At 45.1% G+C, this 20,238-nt stretch overlaps 1 protein-coding gene and 1 long non-coding RNA gene across 52 annotated transcripts in view; one reads left to right on the forward strand and one right to left on the reverse strand.

Moving 5' to 3' along the window:
- Positions 1-9: 9 nt before the first annotated feature.
- Positions 10-20,238, reverse strand: part of LOC118398736 (TGF-beta-activated kinase 1 and MAP3K7-binding protein 2-like) — a 71,614-nt gene continuing 51,385 nt past the window's right edge. The window contains exons 2-11 of one of the 50 annotated variants that reach the window (XM_052471068.1): positions 16,325-16,523; positions 14,486-16,217; positions 9,710-9,870; positions 8,715-8,808; positions 7,835-7,930; positions 7,407-7,508; positions 2,553-2,865; positions 2,450-2,501; positions 2,292-2,343; positions 10-2,240 (exon numbers count right to left, since the gene is read on the reverse strand). In XM_052471068.1, the coding sequence (XP_052327028.1) occupies positions 2,726-2,865; positions 7,407-7,508; positions 7,835-7,930; positions 8,715-8,808; positions 9,710-9,870; positions 14,486-16,217; positions 16,325-16,426 (2,427 nt within the window). In that variant the 5' untranslated portion in view covers positions 16,427-16,523 and the 3' untranslated portion in view covers positions 10-2,240; positions 2,292-2,343; positions 2,450-2,501; positions 2,553-2,725. Of the gene's footprint in view, positions 3,426-7,406; positions 7,509-7,834; positions 7,931-8,714; positions 8,809-9,709; positions 9,871-14,485; positions 16,218-16,324; positions 16,524-20,238 lie in introns of all 50 variants that reach the window. The other 49 variants (XM_052471107.1, XM_052471103.1, XM_052471091.1 and 46 more) reach the window with 49 other exon arrangements.
- On the forward strand, positions 9,911-11,016 carry LOC127909455 (uncharacterized). Of its 2 annotated transcripts, none has more exons than XR_008071183.1 (3): positions 9,911-10,066; positions 10,156-10,327; positions 10,371-11,016. It is a non-coding gene; the product is annotated as an uncharacterized LOC127909455 (long non-coding RNA). The 2 variants fall into 2 exon arrangements; XR_008071184.1 differs by having other exon boundaries at positions 9,912-10,066; positions 10,199-10,327.

Here is a 20,238-nt window from a genome sequence, read left to right on the forward strand (position 1 = left end):
AATCCAGAATTTCAGAATAGATTTTTTTTATTTTTACAAATAACTTATCTGTTACAAAGACAGTTTTCCCAGCTTAAATCAAAAAAACACTTTAGTTATCCAAATTAGTTTTTTTTATGAATAAAACATTTATTAACCGACTTCACACCGAGCTGCAGATAAAGCTGAACAATTTGTTTCTTTGGGGTTTTTACAGAAAAAAATGTTATAAGTGCTTAAGAGACAACTAAGAATTTGGCTTCTACCGAATCAGTTTTTGACAATACTAAGCTTTGGTAAAAAAAAAAAAAGAAAAGACATCTTAATTTGTGACTGCATAGATTGTCAATACAAATGCCATTCTAAGGCGTGTGGCAGCATTTCACAACGTGAAAAACAAACAATAATAACCCATTCCACAATTAAGGTCAAATCATTACAATGGTCAACTTTTAAACTATCCTCATAAAAAAAAAGCTTCACAGGACAAATTAAACCAAATAAAAACATGATTATACAATGAGGACAGACACTATTTTGTCTCACTTTATTGGAAATATAACAATGGCACTGTCTTTATTGTCTTTTATTAGAGATATTCTAAACTTCTGGCCAGGGGTAGATACGGTGAAGCACATACCTATATAAATATCTGCTGATTTGAAAGAGGAATACTTTAAAACATATTCATTTGGAACACTTACCCAATTTATACTGCATAGCAAAATATTTTGATTCTGAAAGCCCTCAGGAAACAGTCGCCTTCCACCAAGCTGTACAAGGACCTTAACACCTTAATACAATTACCAAAGTCTGTCTTTCTTTCATCCGACTCGAAAGCTTCTATTCTGATGCAAGTTTTAGGTGAACTGTAAAAATTCATGCATCTCTTGGCACTGAGGTGTAAAAGTCCCCAAATATTAAACCTACATTCCAGTTGTCAGATAAGATGGCAGTTTGTCATTCTGCTTATGAGCTTTTTTCACCTGTCCAAGAGCTCTTGCATCCTAAAAAAAACTCCTCCATCTTTCTTTTGACTTTGCTGCATCTGCAGATCGTACACAGGAAATTCAGCATATACACAAGCGATGAACAACAGACTGAGCGGAAGAAGCTTCATGACTGCATAGTTTTCATTCAACTGCGCCTCTTTTTTCCACAATGCTTCAATTCTCACAGAAATCAAGTAAAAAGCTTAAAAGGGACACCGTACTTATTGGTTTGAAAGAAAATGGAAACAAAACAAGACAAAACAAAGTAAATAAAGTCTATAAAGCTATACTTACAGGAAATACAAGTGATTCATAGTGAGGAAGAAGGCATTTAAGGCACATTCAAAAATGATGTACAGTAAAAAGCATAAGGGTATTTCCTCCCTCCATGTACTGTACACATAAAACATGCAATTGAGTTTCCGTTCTTTTTACTCTAGATTGAAGAGACGCAGATTGATAAGGGACATTACAGAAGACGAGAGAAAAGTTTTGGTGGCAGTAAGTTTCCCCCTGTCATCCTCTAGAAACAGAAACCAAACAAATTGTCAACAAGTAGTCTGTTAGTTTTCCCTTCAGGTGTGAGGTGACGGCTGACCAAAGTTCCCATTCCTGATTAGGCCATCACAGAAGAAAAAAATCAGCAAATGCACGTTGGCACCCATATTGGCTTACGTGTTTGTGTGTGCCAACACACTGCAGGACAACTTGTTAATACTGTATATGGAAAAGGCGAGGCACCCCCAGGGGTAAAGTCGCCTGCCGAGCGTTGAGCAGGAGGAGGGAGGGGGGTGACCCCACGCATGCAGAGACTCCAAGGTGAGGTATCATCCAACTCTGCTGGCTTAGTAAAGTAACACAACCTGTAAACACTATCCAGTCAAGCCTTCAGTGGATAGCATTCTACAAACCTTGGAGGAGGGGGAAAGAAACAGTCCCAAAATGGAAAAAAACTACAAACCTTGGAGGAGGGGGGAAAGAAACAGTCCCAAAATGGAAAAAAACTACAAACCTTGGAGGAGGGGGAAAGAAACAGTCCCAAAATGGAAAAAAACTACAAACCTTGGAGGAGGGGGAAAGAAACAGTCCCAAAATGGAAAAAAACTACAAACCTTGGAGGAGGGGGAAAGAAACAGTCCCAAAATGGAAAAAAACTACAAACCTTGGAGGAGGGGGGGGGGAAAGAAACAGTCCCAAAATGGAAAAAAAAATACAAACCTTGGAGGAGGGGGGAAAGAAACAGTCCCAAAATGGAAAAAAAATACAAACCTTGGAGGAGGGGGGGAAAGAAACAGTCCCAAAATGGAAAAAAATACAAACCTTGGAGGAGGGGGGGAAAGAAACAGTCCCAAAATGGAAAAAAAATACAAACCTTGGAGGAGGGGGGGAAAGAAACAGTCCCAAAATGGAAAAAAAACTACAAACCTTGGAGGAGGGGGGGGAAAGAAACAGTCCCAAAATGGAAAAAAACTACAAACCTTGGAGGAGGGGGGGAAAGAAACAGTCCCAAAATGGAAAAAAACTACAAACCTTGGAGGAGGGGGGAAAGAAACAGTCCCAAAATGGAAAAAAACTACAAACCTTGGAGGAGGGGGAAAGAAACAGTCCCAAAATGGAAAAAAACTACAAACCCCTGTCCATTCATTTTCTTACCACTAGAAAAAGAAGGGAAAAAACAGTCTTTTCTAATGTAGTTTCTTTGATTCGCATTGAAAGGTGATGCGGGTTGTTGGTATTGTTGGCGTCTTTGTGGCTCAGAAGTGCCGTGGGAACTCGCACTGTTCACAGCGGTTGAGGGCGGGGTGGTTGAGGAAGGTGCAGGCCGTGCAGCTCCACTGCGTCCCCTCGTCTTCCTCCTGGTCTGCTACAGTCTTAACGCTCTTACTGCTCGACTCTGGATGGAGGGAGGGAAGGAAAGAGAGAGCGGTAGACGGAGAGGAGTTAGTCACCCAACAGACACCAGAGATAAACACACAGACACACAGTCATCTGTAGAACATCAATCAAAATGAAGTCAGACTGTCAAGGGTTGTTCCTTCAAATTATGTATCTAGCTATCACCATATACAGTGCTGTTTTGGTTTCTGCAATAAAACTGGAATATTGTACTTGCACCACTGATGGGTTGAATTGGCAGTTGTTGGTAGTTGGTGAATCACTCTGGTTCTTTCACTCTCCAGGATGTGTATTGCACAAGAAAACACTTAATGCTAAGGAAGTATCAGAGTGCTAGGAGAATCCTATCAAATGTTAAAAAAGCAACAACATGCAAACCTCTCATCAACAAATGTCAACGGTGCTTTCTTTGTGTGAAATGGCAACATTGTATCTGAAGGTCATCTGTTGTAAGATTGTTAGGAAAAGGTGTGCAGGGTGGCTTTGATAAACATTTAGTATTTTACCTTTATTAATCAGGAAAAACCCATTGAGACCAGAGTCTCATTTACAAGGGCCCTGGGAACAATAAACCAACATGATCCATCTCAATACAACACTAAAAATGTACAATTACACATTCAAATTCAAAAGCAGCAGATAAAATTACACATCAATCAAAACAAGTGCAGTTCTCCTTCAACACATTCCTCATCAAAGTCCTGAACTGACCATTCGAGACCAGCGAGTCAAGCATCAAAGTGGCCTGCCGGTCATTCCATGCTATAGGGGCACAATTACTAAAAGCAATCTTCCCGGACTCTATGGAGATCTGTGAATCTTCTAGAACCAGCCAGTCTTGAGAGCGAGTCTGATGTTGGCTGGATTTCCAATTTAGAGGTGAGGTGAGGTAGTATGGGAGTTTCTGGAGAACTGCTTTATATACAAATAGCAGCCAATGTTGGGCCCTTCTGGTAGTCAGAGACTCACAGCCAACAGAACTATATAAAAGGCAATGATGTGTACAAACACTGTCTCCAGTGATAGACTGAATCTAAAGGTTTTAAAACAGAGGCTGCTGGGTTCATGTAGATTATATCATCATAGTCAGTACTAGGAGGGATGCTTGAACAATCTTCCTCTCGTTTTCAAAAGTAAGGCACAATTTTTTTCTATGAAGGAAACCGATCTTAAGTCTCAGCTTCTTTGTCAGTTTTTAAATGTGTGTTTTAAAGGACAGCTTATCATCAACCCAAATACCTAAATACCAGCGGAGACTGGTGAGAGGAGCTATAGGAGAACAGGCTCATTGTAATGGTTGGAACGGTATCAAACACATCAAACATATGGAAACCACATGCTTTACACCGTTCCATTCATTCCATTCCAACCATTACAATGAGCCCATCTTCCAATAGCTCCTCCCACCAGCATCCACCTCTAAATACTTATTATGAGGGACTTGCTCAATTTGGGCTCCCTTCAAGGTGCAGATACGCAGGTCTTTCGGGTCAATTTTATCTGGAGAACAACATAAACTTTTTTTTAATCAACATTTATCACTGATTGAAGATAGGTGAGCGACTCTTGAATTGAATCAAAGCCAAGCTGAAGGTTGTGAATGGCCTGCTGCACTGAGGGGGCACAGGAATATTACTGTGTCATCTGCATAGATGTAGGCCCCAGTTATTATTATTCAGGGACAAACCAACAGTACTAATGTAAATAGTGAACAGTAAAGGGCCTTGTATTGAGCCTTGTGGCACTCCTTTGGTTATGTTAATTAAACTGAACTCCATCAGCAGATATACATAGACTTCTGTCGTGCAGGTAGTTGTTTAACCAGTTGCTTGGTCAAGACCAATTTCATATCGCCTCCATAGTAGGAGTGCATGATTAACCATATTGAATGCTTTCGACAGATCAATATAAAGCGCAGCGCCGTGCTGTTTCATGTCTAGTGCGTTAACTGCAGTGCCTTCAGAAAGTATTCACACCCCTTGACTTTTTCCACATTTTGTTGTGTTACAGCCTGAATTTAAAATGGATTAAATGTTAATTTTGTGTCACTGGCCTACACACAATGCCCCATAAAATCAATGTGGAAATACGTTTTTAGAAATGTTTACAAACTAATTAAAAATGAAAATGTTATGAGAAGCCTAATTAAGTTCAGGAGTAAAAATGTGCTTAACAAGTCACATCAGTTGAATGGACTCACTCTGTGTGCAATAGTAGTGTTTAACATGATTTTGAATAACTACCTCATCTCTGTACCCCACACACAATTATCTGTAAGGTTCCTCAGTCGAGCATTGAGTCTCAAACACAGATTCAACCACAAAGACCAGGGAGGTTTTCCAATGCCTCACAAAGACGGGCGCCTATTTGGTAGATGGGTCGTAATAAAAAAATCTGATATTTAATATCCCTTTAAGCATGGCAAAGTTATTAATGACACTTTGGGTGGTGTATCAATACACCAAGTCACTACAACCACTCAGGGATTTCATCATGAGGCCAATGGTGACTTTAAAACAGTTACACAGTTTACTGGCTGTGATGGGAGAAAACTGAAGATGGATCAACAACATTGTAGTTACTCCACAATACTAACCTAAATGACCGAGTGAAAAGAAGGAAGCCTGTATAGAATAACAAATATTATATCAACATGCATCCTGTTTGCAACAAGGCACCAAAGTAAAACTGCAAAAAATGTGGCAAAGAAATTAACTTTGTCCTGAATATAAAGCATTTTGTTTGGGACAAATCCAACACAACACATCACTGAGTATCAGTCTTCATATTTTCAAACAGTGTGGTGTTGCGTCATGTTATGGGTATGCTTCTCAATGGCAAGGACTAGGGAGTTTTTTTTAGGATAAAAAGAAACAAAAATAGAGCTGAGCACAGGCAAAATCCTAGAGGAAAACCTGGTTCAGTCTGTTTTCCAACAGACACTAGGAGACAAATTCACCTTTCAGCAGGACAATAACCTAAAACACAAGGTCATATATACACTGGAGTTGCTTACCAAGACGACATTGAATATTCCTGAGTTGTCTAGTTAAAGTTTTGTCCTAAATCAGCTTGAAAATCGCTGGCAAGACTTGAAAATGTCTCTCTAGCAATGATCAACAACCAACTTGACAGAGCTTGAAGAATTGTAAAAATAATCATGTGCAAATATTGTACAATCCAGGTGTGTAAAGCTCTTAGAGACTTACCCAGAAAGACTCACAGCCAAAGGTTATTCTAACATGTATTGACTCAGGGGTGTGAATACTTACAGAGTGAGTTAAATTAGATATTTCTGTATCTCATTTTCAATAAATGTGAGAATTATTCTTAAAACATGTTTTACTTTGTCATCATGGAGTAATGTGTGTAGATGGGTCAGAAAAACAATCAATTTAATCCATTTTGAATTCAGGCTGTAACACAACAAAATGTGGAATAAGTGAAGGGGTATGAATACTTTCTGAAGGCACTGTATGTCCTTTATGACTAGAGAAGCAGCCGAGATAGTGCAGTGTCCTGGCCTAAAGCCTGACGGGTGAGAATTCAGAATACAATTGTCTAAAAAGGACCACAGCTGAGAATTTACCAAGAGTTCTAATGTTTTTTCGCTGAACAATCTCAAGTTTTGAGATTGGGTGATAATTATTAAGATGTCAGGGATCACCACCTTTGTGGATGGGAAGAACACAGGGCCTACACAGTATGATGGAGGAAAAGGAGAGGTTGGACAACTGGGACAGACACATGGATATACAGACGGATAGACAGAGCTACAGGTACCAACCCAGAGGGACAGACAGACAGATGACAGGCAGAAAGACAGACAGCTAGACAGACATACAAAGAGACAGACAGACAGCTACAGGTACCAACCCAGAGGGACAGACAGAGGGACAGAAGGAAATACAGAGAGACAGGCAGATAAGACAGACAGAAAAACAGACAGAGAGACAAACAGACAAGACAGATAGAAAAACAGACAGAGATACAGGTACCAACCCAGAGGAATAGACAGAGGGACAGGCAGACAGACAGGCAACAGAGCGACAGGCAGACAGAAGGACAGGCAGACAGAGGGACAAACAGACAAGACAGACAGAAAAACAGACAGAGATACAGGTACCAACCCAGAGGGATAGACAGAGGGACAGGCAGACAGAAGGACAGGCAGACAGAGGGACAAACAGACAAGACAGACAGAGATACAGGTACCAACCCAGAGGGATAGACAGAGGGACAGGCAGACAGACAGAGGGGCAGGCAGACAGACAGAGGGACAGGCAGACAGACAGAGGGACAGGCAGACAGACAGAGTGACATACACATAGAGGGACAGACAGACAGAGTGACAGACAGAGGGACAGGCAGACAGACAGAGTGACAGACACATAGAGGGACAGCAGGACAGAGGGACAGACAGACAGGCAGACAGAGTGACAGGCAGACAGAGGGACAGGCAGACAGACTGAAAGACAGATAGAGTGACAGACAGACAGAGGGACAGACTGAAAGACAGACAGAGTGACAGGTACCAACCCAGAGGGAGAGCAGCAGGGGGAGGAAGGGCAGAGGAGGGTTCCATGGTTAGGGTGGAGGTGACATTAAATGTTCTCCTGTCTTTCCCCAGGCCCTCTGGCTCTGACAGGTCCCAAGCACAGGATGAAGGGAAGGAAGGAGAGGAATGGCAGGGAAACAAAGATGACAGATGCAGAGGTGAAAAATACAGCATGTATGAATGAAAACCCTAACAGACATGAAAACTGCTAGGATGAAAGAATACATGATGTCATGAGAATTGACCAGGATAGAAATAAATACCTGTTAGAAACCATCACAAGTACCGATCTAAAGCCCAAGTACTAATAGATATTAATTTATAACAAAGTTTAAAATGACAGATGGTAGTGGAAGCAGAAGAGGGTCTGGTTGTCCAGAGGCGACCATGCAACCTTTTCTAAACTTACCAACAGATAAAGTACCTTTGGGTTTGGGTGGGACAGGACCTAGGAATCCAATGTTGTCATAGAAGTTATGAATGGCACTGGGATTAAAGTGTGGTCCTGCAACAAACCGAAACAAAGGATTGCAATACAGGACAGAGACTGCACCAAAGCCACCCTAAGCTAAATTGAAATAGTGAGCATCAGTATAGCATATGAACAAACATACACCAGTCACACATATGACCCAAGTAACACACTGCAGTCAAACACCTTAAGTTTTGGCCTAAATCACAAAAACAAATAAACTTAGAAAACAAACCCATAACACTTTACTCCTAACATATTTGTCTGTTGGCTTCAGTAAGAGGCCATATTCATTTCTGAGCCACTTTTGTTTCTCCGTATTTCACCTGTGTGACTGTGCAAGCTGGTGTATTAATCCTGTCAACCGTGGAGAGCTGCCAGGGGGCCTATAAATCCTGTGTTACCAACTAGCAACAGGATGCAATTCAGGAAACAACTGGTGGTTAACATTACAATGGCAGCACCTTGACTGCGTGTGCCGAGGGGATGTGACCAGACTAGGCCTGGCAGATGCAGACCTAATGCTACTACTACAGCTGTACTGTACACTCCACAGGTAATTTCCCCCTCTCTGCCTCGCTCTGCTACGCAGTACGATCCCCATTACAGAATACACAAACACTACTAAACATGAAATGAGCACCAGGCTGAAGCTGAACCTTCCTTGCATTGCTAAAGACTGCATGTTGAAACACCACAGTACACCATAAACACACTGGACGTACAAGCACATGTATGCACACCACACACAGAGAGCTGGTGTTTCATTCATCACAACACTGACAAGCACACCCAGCAAACCAAATGAGCCTCCTACCTTTTGTTTGAAGGAGATCGATTTCTTTAGTTAAGCAGTCAATGTCAATCTGCAGTATCCTGTTGTTGCATCGCAACTGCTGCATTTCCTCAATCTGATAAGAGAGAATGAATCAGGTTCATATAAACCGCCATTTACAGACAGACAGGCAGCACTGTCTGCTGAAGAGACACAGTGGAGGAGTAGAGAGAGTGACAGCCTAGGCACAAGCTGTACAGTACTGACACACAACACAAGCCTAGCCTATATTACGTCAATGGAGGTGCAGGGAGCCAAGTGGGCTAACACCGCAGAAGGAGAGTTCTCTCCAGATCTCTCTGGCCTAGTGAATACACAGAATACACAACTCAAGAGCTACTGAGCTGAAGTCCAGTCTTTTAACTTGACCTTCCATGTCCCCTTTTTCCTCTCCTGACTAACACACTGATAGCTGACAAAAACCGAAAACTCAAAGCACCACTTGATTTTGCATTCTGCTATATTTCAACAAACTCACAGCCGCACACTTAATGTAAACATGACGTTGGGTGAAAACATGGAAGTGTGTGTGCGTTTTTTGCCCCAAAGAATCATGGATTCCTTAGAAACATACAGTAAATACACTATGTGACTTAGGAGTGAGTTATGAAGTCAAATTGCCATGGATCTGCTAAGACTGAGCAATATCTCAAACATGCCGTACCCATTTGAAGTCATTTCTTACCAAGTCGGATATATATGAAGATAATATGCAGTTAAATCTGTAGTAAACAAAAGTGACCAAACTAAACACATGAATACAGCACAGGAGGATGCTGAGGGGAGGACAGCTCATAATAATGGATGGAACTGAGCCAATGGAATGGAATTAAACACCTGGGAACCATGTGTTTGATGTATTTGATACCACTCCACTGATTCCGCTCCAGTCCTTACCACAAGCCCGTCCTCACCAATTAAAGTGCCACCAACCTCCTGTGACAGTAGCTAGGAGAGTAGTGTCTGTGGGGACTTACCGAGGGGATTTGGGACTGGGAGTTGGATCGTTCTAGCCGTCTCCTGGTCAGATCGTTCTCCATCTCGTTGACTTCCTCTTTTAGCTTTTCCAGCTTCTTCTTCTTCAGCTCCAGCTCATGCCACAGCCGGTCCATGCGGGCCTTCTGGTGAACCAACAGGGCTACAAGATACATAGTACACATTAACACAACAAAACTGACATGGGGGCAGACTGATGGATTAGACCAGTGCTCTCCAACCCTGTTCCTTGGAGAGCTACCCTCCTGTAGGTTTTAACTCCAACCTTGTTCCTTGGAGAGCTACCCTCCTGTAGGTTTTAACTCCAACCCTGTTCCTGGAGATCTACCCTCCTGTAGGTTTTTAACTCCAACCCTGTTCCTTGGAGAGCTACCCTCCTGTAGATTTTAACTCCAACCCTGTTCCTTGGAGATCTACCCTCCTGTAGGGTTTAACTCCAACCCTGTTCCTGGAGATCTACCCTCCTGTAGGTTTTAACTCCAACCCTGTTCCTGGAGATCTACCCTCCTGTAGGTTTTAACTCCAACCCTGTTCCTGGAGAGCTACCCTCCTGTAGGTTTTAACTCCAACCCTGTTCCTGGAGAGCTACCCTCCTGTAGGTTTTAACTCTAACCCTGTTCCTGGAGAGCTACCCTCCTGTAGGTTTTAACTCCAACCCTGTTCCTGGAGAGCTACCCTCCTGTAGGTTTTAACTCCAACCCTGTTCCTGGAGAGCTACCCTCCTGTAGGTTTTAACTCCAACCCTGTTCCTTGGAGAGCTGCCCTCCTGTAGGTTTTAACAAGATTAATAGACAGGAACAGTTTCAGGACAGAAGTACATACATCTAAAAATGGCACACATAGCCTACATATTAATACATACACACAAACGATGGCGTTGTGCCATGAGGGGTTGTTTTGTCTGTTTTTTTTTAACCAGGTTTGCTGTTTATTTCAGCAATATGAGGTGGAAGGGAGTTCCATGCAATAATGGCTCTATATAATACTGTACACTTTCTAGAATTTTTTCAGGATTTTTGAGACTATGAAAAGACCCGGGTGGCATGTCTGGTGGGATAAGTGTGTGGGTGTCAGAGCTGTGTGTAAGTTGACTAAGCAAACAACTTGGAATTTTCAACACGTGAATGTTTCTTATGAAAAGAAGTGATGCAGTCAGAATCTCCTTAACTCTTAGCCAAGAAAGACTGGCATGCATAGTATTTACAGTGACTTCGGAAAGTATTCAGACCCCTTGACCTTTTCCACATTATGTTACATTGTATTCCTCTTTAAGGAATACCTAGGATAGGATAAGTAATCCTTCTCACCCCCCCCCCCTTTAAGATTTAGATGCACTATTGTAAAGTGACTGTTCTATTGGATGTCATAAGGTGAATGCACCAATTTGTAAGTCGCTCTGGATAAGAGCGTCTGCTAAATGACTTAAATGTAAATGTAAATGTTACGTTACAGCCTTATTCTAAAATATTCAGACCCTTTGCTATGAGACTCGAAATTGAGCTCGAAATTGAACAGGTGCATCCTGTTTCCATTTATAATTCTTGAGATGTTTCTACACCTTGGAGTCCACCTGTGGTAAATTCAATTGAGTGGACATGATTTGGAAAGGCACACACCTGTGTATATAAGGTCCCACAGTTGACAGTGGATGTCAGAGCGAAAACCAACCCATGAGGTCGAAGGAATGTCCGTAGAGCTCCAAGACAGGATTGTCGAGGCACAGATCAGGGAAGGGTACCAAAGCATTTCTGCAGCATTGAAGGTCCCCAAGAACAGTGGCCTCCATCATTCTTAAATGAAAGACTCTTCCTAGAGGCCAAACTGAGCAATCGGGGGAGAAGGGCCTCGGTCAGGGAGGTGACCAAGAACCTGATGGTCACTCTATTAGAGCACTAGACCTTCGCTGTGGAGATGGGAGAACCTTCCAGAAGGACAGCAATCTCTGCAGTACTCCACCAATCATGCCTTTATGTTAGAGTGGCCAGACAGATGCCACTCCTCAGTAAAAGGAACATGACAGCCCGCTTGGATTTTTCCAAAAAGCTCCTAAAGACTCTCAGACCATGAGAAACAAGATTCTCTGGTCTGATGAAACCAATATTGAGCTCTTTGGCCTGAATGCCAAGTATCACATCTGGTGAAACCTGGCACCATCCCTACGGTGAAGCATGGTGGTGGCTGCACCATACTGTGGAGATGTTTGTCAGAGGCAGGGACTGGGAGACTAGTCAGGATCGAGGGAAAGATGAACGGAGCAAAGTACAAAGAGATCCTTGATAAAAAAAACTGCTCCAGAGCGCTCAGGACCTCAGACTGGGGTGAAGGTTCACCTTCCAACAGGACAATGACCCTAAGCACACAGCCAAGACAATGCAAGAGTGGCTTAGGTACAAGTTTCTGAATGTCTTTGAGTGGCCCAGCCAGAGCCCGTACTTGAACCCGATCGAACATCTCTGGGGAGACCTGAAAATGTCTGTGTTGTTTGATGAGGAAACAACTAACAATTTAATACATTTTAGAATAAGGCTGTAACATAACACAATTTGGAAAAAGTCAAGGGGTCTGAATACTTTCCAAATGCACTGTGTATTAGCCCACTAATTAAAATGAAGAGCAAGATGTGCCGCTCTGTTCTGGGCAAGCTGCAGCTTAACTAGGTCTTTCTTAGCAGCACTTGACCACATGGCTGGACAATAATCAAGATAAGACAAAACTAGAGCCTGCAGGACTAGCTTCGTGGAGTGTTGTGTAAACAAGCTGAACATCTCTTTATTACGGACAGACCTCTCCCCATCTTTACAACCATTGAATTCATATGTTTTGACCATGACAGTTTACAATCTAAGGTAACACCAAGTAATTTAGTCTCCTCAACTTGTTCAACAGCCACACCATTCATTAACAGATGTAGCTGAGGTCTACAGCTTAGGGAATGATTTGTACCAAATACAATGCTCTTAGTTTTAGAGATGTTCAGGACCAGTTTATTACTGGCCAACCATTCCAAAATGGACTACAACTCCTTAAGAGTTTCAGTAACTTAATTAGCTGTGGTTGCTGACACGTACAGTCATTGGTAAAAAATAGAAAAAAAGTAAAGGTGCCTAGAAAACTACCCTGGGGTACACCACACCCTATTTGTTTGACATTAGAGAAGCTTCCATTAAAGAAAACCCTCTGTTCTATTAGATAGATTGCTCTGAATCCACGATATGGCAGAGGTTGAAAAGCCATAAAACATATGTTTTCTCAACAACAGGTTACGGTCAATAGTATCAAAGGCTGAACTGAAATCTAACAGCACAGCTCCCACAATCTTTTTATTATCAATTTCTTTCAACCAATCATCAGTCATTTGTGTCAGTGTTGAGTTTTCACGCCAACCCCAGTTGTAACTAACCTAATTCAGCTTATTAACCAGCTAATTAATATAATTAGGTGTGCTAGATTAGGGTTGGAGTGAAAACCTACAGGACGGTAGCTCTACAGGAACAGGGCTGGAGAGCCCTGGCTTAGAAAATCTCTGAGAGCTGAAGGGCCAGGTTGACAACCAAATTTACAGTACAGGCTTACCGCTATAGCTAAATGCATTTCCCCTTTCGGAAATATCCGGTACGTGCAGTGGGCTGAGTAAGAATCATACATTGAGTAAAAATCATACAGTTCCATAATTGTTCTTCATTTCATGGCCTACTTCAGAAAGGGCTTTTGGGGGAAAACATTGCTTATAACGCATCATAAGAAGTGTTATATTGTCTTATTACGCATTCATAAAATGCTATATGCTATGCGGAAATGAGCTGTCCCTGCTTTTCTAATTGTAACATACAGTGACAGTCTAGGCCTACATGTCATAAACCTTTCACCTCAACAACTACTACCCCCCCATGCACAGAAATAACAAAGTAAAGAACAATACCAGGCCAAGCCAAATTGGGAATGTCATGTGAGCCAGAGAGGAATGCATGGAGAGGGCTGCCTGCAGTGAAAGATAAGGGGCAGAAGACCTAGGCTCAGGGCCGTGAAGAGAGAAGAGAAGCCCCACAGTAGTCACAGCAGCATGAGTGAGCGCCTAGCAAGACCCACAGGCACTGACTCGCACGTAATCCAGTCAAAAGTCCAAAAAAGGAAACACTGCGCTCCAACACATTTGACTCACACTGCCGCAGTCAAAGGGCTGTCAGTGTAAATCCAGCATTATTGCAGTCGACTCATGCTGCAATCACACCCCTCTCCATGCAAGTCACCTTTAAGAATGTATCTATCTACTCCCTCAAATCAGGCTTAGATGAAGCTGGGTTTTAAGACCGATAGCTATTTAATGAGACCAGCGTCTACACAATTTGGCTTTAAAAATGCATTAGTGTCATCATATGGAAATCCAAGTTAAAACAAGGTATAAACGATAAGCAATAGTCAAATTACTTTCTTGGCAGAATGCAGTGGAAAAAGCATTTACTACTGGTGGACAAAAGTGTATACTATTCCTTATTGTTATGAGGGCAAGTTACTCTCTTCAAAATTCCTGAAGCCTCTTTCAACCATTATACTTTGTAAGTGGATGTTATATCTCTTTGGCCACTTGACTTTTGTTGCACAACTTGATCTGCATGTGACTGAGGGATACTGTTGTTCAGCCTAAGAATTGCACAATGAACTGTATCCTGGTGTGTTTATATAATTCCATAGACTGTGAACGTCGACAATGCAAAGCAACTAACAGATGAAAGAGTTTAGGAACCCTAATCTGGTCTCACCTTGTGTGTATGCTGCGTCATCTGAGCCCATGCTGAGTCTGCGTGGCTCGCTGGGCCTCTCCCTGTGTACAGACAGTGGGTCTGAGAGATGATGTGGGTCAGGCTCCACAAAATGGTGGTCCGAGGGGAGGCTGAGGAGGTTGGTAGCCTCAAAGGTGGGGGACACGACGCCGGGGGACACCGCTGGGGGCTTGTTGGGGGACACGGTGATTTTGAAAGTGTACTTGGTGTTGGGCTGGGTGACCACCACTCGGGGCGAGGTGGCTGTGCCTGCCCCTCCCATAGACGCGCGGGACTTGGGTGGGTGGTGGTGGATGTAGGCGGGGCCCATGCTCACCTGGCCCCCCATATTGCGGGGCCCCTGGGACCCGTGCGGAGGTGGTTGAGCAGAGATGTAGACGGTTGGAGGGTTTCTGCCCCCACCGTCATCGTTATTAGCAGTAATGTAAAACTTGGGCTGGGAGCGAGAGCCGGATGAGGCCATGTTGGCCTCTTCAGAGGGGGTGGTAGCAGCAACAGTGGGCGGGCTGGCAGAGATGTAAACAGTGGGCTGGCTGCGGCTCAGACCTGGGCCTCCGATGGACAGGGGGGTGGTGGTTGGGCCGGGTGCTGCCCCGACAGAGGAGGAGGATGAGGGGCAGGAGGAGGAGGTGGAGGAGTTGGAGCGAGGGCCACTGCTGGTGCGCAGCACGGCCGTGGTCGTGGTGGAGTTGCTCCTCTGAGGAGATTCAAGTTTGATCTCTATCTGGTTCTTGCGCGGTCCGGTGGAGATGTTCTGGATGTTGTACTGGCTGAAGGAGGACATGCCTAAGGGCATGCCAGAGGAGGAGGCACCAGAAGAGGAACCCTGACCTCCAGAGGGGGCCTGGAGGATAGAGGAGGGGGCCTGTGGGTTGGTGGGGGAGCTGATGGGCATGTAGACATGGGAGGTCTGGTGGCCCTGTGACTGGTGCTGTGAGGTATGTGAGGAGCCGTGCTGGTGCTGCTGGGAGGAAGGGCCTGTCCAGGAGCCAGGCAGTGAGGTGGGATGGGAGATCTGGTAGATCTGCTGCTGGGGTTGGGAGGTGGGGCTGTACTGGGCCCTTCCTGCCTGCTGCTGAAGCTGCTGCTGGCTTTGCCGGGTTGTACCGCTGGGCTGGGTCACGTAAGGCCTTATGTAGATAGAGTTACCCTGTGGACTGCTCAAGCCGGACTGTGTATGGGGCCCGCCGTGTATGTGCAAAGAGGTGGGGGTGTTGCGACCCGTCTGGATGTTGGGGGCCAGGGTGACGGTGATGGGGTTGAAGCGGGGCATCTGCTGGCCATGTTGGCCCATGGATTGTCCTTTCCCCCCCAGCTGGTAGAGTCCCAGGTGCTGGGGCGGCTGGGTCTTGCGCGTGGGCTCCATCACGCCAAACACATTGAGGCTGGCGGGCACTTGCACTGGGGCTGACTGGGGCTCCTGCTGGAAGAAGTCACTATTCGGGGACTGTCCTGTCTGTAGGGGCCCGTCACTCAGGCTAAGACTGTGGGACAGTGTCCTGCTGCCGTTCATCCTCAGGCCGTCCCTTCCCGGGGTCGCATGCACATTCTGAGACTGAGACTGCAGGCCCAGGTTCAGCTGGGTCATGGGATTCCGGAACCTGATGAAGCTGGGGTCGTCAGTGTAGTTGAGTTTGCCTCCTTTGCTGTACAAGTAGCCTGGGCTTACTTGAGACAGGTACTCACAACAGGCGTCCAAATTGTTGTTATTCTGAGGAAAATAGAAGGTTCAAATCAGTCATTTGTGATGAGAACTGGTGTTACAATATATATATATTTGTAACTAATGGATTGAAAATGAGAAGACACCAGACTCACATGCAGAACACACTGGGAAACAACACCCTCTGGAACTTCAGGGAACTTCTGGCGCAGGTCGTGCAAAACCTGAATGTCTATCTGGTGGCTTCCCTGGGCCATTCGTGTATTGCCAGGTCAAGACTGCTCTGCTTGCTCCGTTCAGCACACTGACGATGCCTCAGTGGTGGCAGCACCTCAGCCACAGCTTGAGCATCTTCTGGAAAACAAACACAGAGATGCTAACCGAACACGCACACACACTGTTTCATACTCATACTCTCTTGTTCTAAACACAGTAAAGAGACAGTGTGTACTGTATGTGTACCAGTCTGTGTTCTGAAAGGATGTTAAACAAGGTAGGCGTATGCGTGTTGCAGTGACAGGAAAGCAGGGTGCACATACGGGAAAGAGGAAGGGGGGATACCAGGTCAGTTGTACAACTGAATGCCTTCAATTGAAATGTGTCCTCCGCATTTAACACAACCCTTCTGAATCAGAGAGGTGCGGGGGGCTGCCTTAACCGACATCCACGTCTTCGGCGCCCGGGGACATAGCAGCCTATTCAAACTTCATACTAGTGATAAACACCCGTCAGACATTTTAAAGTCGCCTATTCCATTATGGTGGTGAGCTTTCAAAACAATATTTCAGAAACCCTTGTAATATATGAAAGGCATTCATGTCACAGCCCTTCCCATCCCCAAAAGCCTCTTAATAAAACAGTAGGAAACCACCTTGGACTATTGAGGAAGCAAAGCCTTTCAAACCGGTCTTAACGTCAACATTCTATTATTAAGGACAGAGAAGACCCAAACAGTAGTCCCCAGTGTTGCAGCAATCTGCACATAATCATCAGTTAAGCCTCAAAGTCAATACCAGCACTACAGTGGAGCTTTGAGACAAGCAGAAACACTGCCTTACTTCTGATAGACCAGCCAGAGCACGGAGAAGCAAGGCCACAAAGTGTGATGCTGACCTTCAAGAGCATGGAATTGCTGATCAAGCTCTGTGACAATTTTGGCCTAAATTGAACTTCACGAGTTAAAAGCACATACTTGACCTAAATCGGACTTTACAATGAGTGAGGATGAGTATTCAAGTGAAAAACGGAATCAAAGAGAAGATGCTCCGCTATGACAAACCATCAAAGCGTCAATACAGGACTAAGATTGAATCGTACTACACCGGCTCCGACGCTCGTCGGATGTGGCAGGGCTTTTACGGACTACAAAGGGAAGCACAGCCGCGAGCTGCCCAGTGACACAAGCCTACCAGAAGACGTAAATTACTACTATGCTCGCTTCGAGGCAAGCAACATTGAAGCATGCATGAGAGTACCAGCTGTTCCGGGCGACTGTGTGATCACCGATGTAAGACCTTTTAAGGTCAACATTCACAAAGCCACAGGGCCAGACGGATTACCAGGACGTGTACTCCGAGGATGCACTGACCAACTGGCAAATGTCTTCACTGACATTTTCAACCTATCCCTGACCGAGTCTGTAATACCAACATGTTTCAAGCAGACCACCATAGTCCCTGTGCCCAAGAACATCAAGGTAACCTGTCTAAATGACTATCGACCCGTAGCACTCACGTCTGTAGCCATTAAGTGCTTTGAAAGGCTGGTCATGGCTCACATCAACACCATTATCCCAGAAACCCTAGACCCACTCCAATTTGCATACCACTCCAACAGATCCACAGATGATGCAATCTCTATTGCACTCCACACTGCCCTTTCCCACCTGGACAAAAGGAACACCTACGTGAGAATGCTATTCATTGACTACAGCTCAGCATTCAACACCATAGTGCCCTCAAAGCTCATCACTCATCACACAAACACCTCCCTCTGCAACTGGATCCTGGACTTCCAGACGGGCCGCCCCCAGGTGGTAAGAGTAGGTAACAACACATCTGCCATGCTGATCGTCAACACGGGGGCCCCTCAGGGGTGCGTGCCCAGTCCACTCCTGTACTCCCTGTTCACCCATGACTGCATAGCCAAGCACGACTCCAACACCATCATTAACTTTGATGATGACACAACAGTGGTAGGCCTGATCACCAACAACGATGAGACAGCCTATAGGGAGGAGGTCAGAGACCTCTCCCTCAACGTGATCAAGACAAAGGAGATGATTGTGGAATACAGGAAATGGACGGCCGAGCACGCCCCCCATTCTCATCGACAGGGCTGTAGTGGAGCAGGTTGAGATCTTCAAGTTCCTTTGTGTCCACAACACCAAGACAGTTGTGAAGAGGGCACGACAATGCCTATTCCCCCTCAAGAGGAAGGCCCTAAAAATTGCCAAAGACTGCAGCCACCCTAGTCATAGACTGTTCTCTCTGCTACCGCACGGCAAGAGGTACCGGAGCGCCAAGTCTAGGTCCAAAAGGCTCTTAACAGCTTCTACCCCCAAGTCGTAAGACTCCTGAACAGCTAATCAAATGGCCACCCAGACTACATTAACTCTAATATTTTATTGTTGCTCTTTAATTATTTGTTATTTTCCTATTTTATTTCTTAACTCTTTTTATATATATTTTTTTACTTCAGTTTGTTTTAGTAAATACTTTCTCAACACTTATTTTTCTTAAAACTGCATTGTTGGTTACGGGCTTTTAAGTAAGCCTTTCACTGTAAAGTCTACCTACACCTGTTGTATTCGGCGTATGTATTTTATTTGATATGTTCACAGTGTTTAAGTCGCTCACTGAGCCCAACTCCACGAGGTAGTAGAGGCCGCCATCACAGACGAAACAGAGACGGCGGAGGTTCATCTCTCATGACAGAATATGTTATTTTGACGAGAAACAACCCCATCACCTGGCAAAATGCAAACCTCTATCGATAGCTTGAAGGTTACTCTAGAGCAAAAGAATCAACTGTTGACCCATATTGAAAATAAAAATGAGGAACATGACGAAAAGCTAATAAAACAAGACCAAGCTATTAACTACCTGATGGGCCCGGGAAAGGAATTGCAAAAGAAGGGAGACTTTTCACGTTGTAATAATATTCACATTTTTGGGGTCTAAGCCAATGCAGAAAGGGGGCATAAAATGTCTACATTTGTGGACAAGATGCTGAGGTATGTCTTGGAAATCGATGCTTCAACACCTTTGGTCATAGAAAGGGCCCACAAAACGGCACCTACAGCCCAGAGTAGGCCCGGAGTGAAGGACACACCTGCAGCCCAGAGTAGGCCCGGAGTGAAGGACACACCTGCAGCCCAGAGTAGACCCGGAGTGAAGGACACACCTGCAGCCCAGAGTAGGCCCGGAGTAAAGGACACACCTGCAGCCCAGAGTAGACCCGGAGTGAAGGACACACCTGCAGCCCAGAGTAGGCCCAGAGTGAAGGACACACCTGCAGCCCAGAGTAGGCCCGGAGTGAAGGACACACCTGCAGCCCAGAGTAGGCCCGGAGTGAAGGACACACCTGCAGCCCAGAGTAGGCCCAGAGTGAAGGACACACCTGCAGCCCAGAGTAGGCCCGGAGTGAAGGACACACCTGCAGCCCAGAGTAGGCCCAGAGTGAAGGACACACCTGCAGCCCAGAGTAGACCCGGAGTGAAGAACACACCTGCAGCCCAGAGTAGGCCCAGAGTGAAGGACACACCTGCAGCCCAGAGTAGGCCCGGAGTGAAGGACACACCTGCAGCCCAGAGTAGACCCGGAGTGAAGGACACACCTGCAGCCCAGAGTAGGCCCGGAGTGAAGGACACACCTGCAGCCCAGAGTAGGCCCGGAGTGAAGGACACACCTGCAGCCCAGAGTAGGCCCGGAGTGAAGGACACACCTGCAGCCCAGAGTAGACCCGGAGTGAAGGACACACCTGCAGCCCAGAGTAGGCCCGGAGTAAAGGACACACCTGCAGCCCAGAGTAGACCCGGAGTGAAGGACACACCTGCAGCCCAGAGTAG

This window comes from Oncorhynchus keta, chromosome 19, assembly GCF_023373465.1.
Source record: "Oncorhynchus keta strain PuntledgeMale-10-30-2019 chromosome 19, Oket_V2, whole genome shotgun sequence".
Classification (NCBI taxonomy): domain Eukaryota; kingdom Metazoa; phylum Chordata; class Actinopteri; order Salmoniformes; family Salmonidae; genus Oncorhynchus; species Oncorhynchus keta.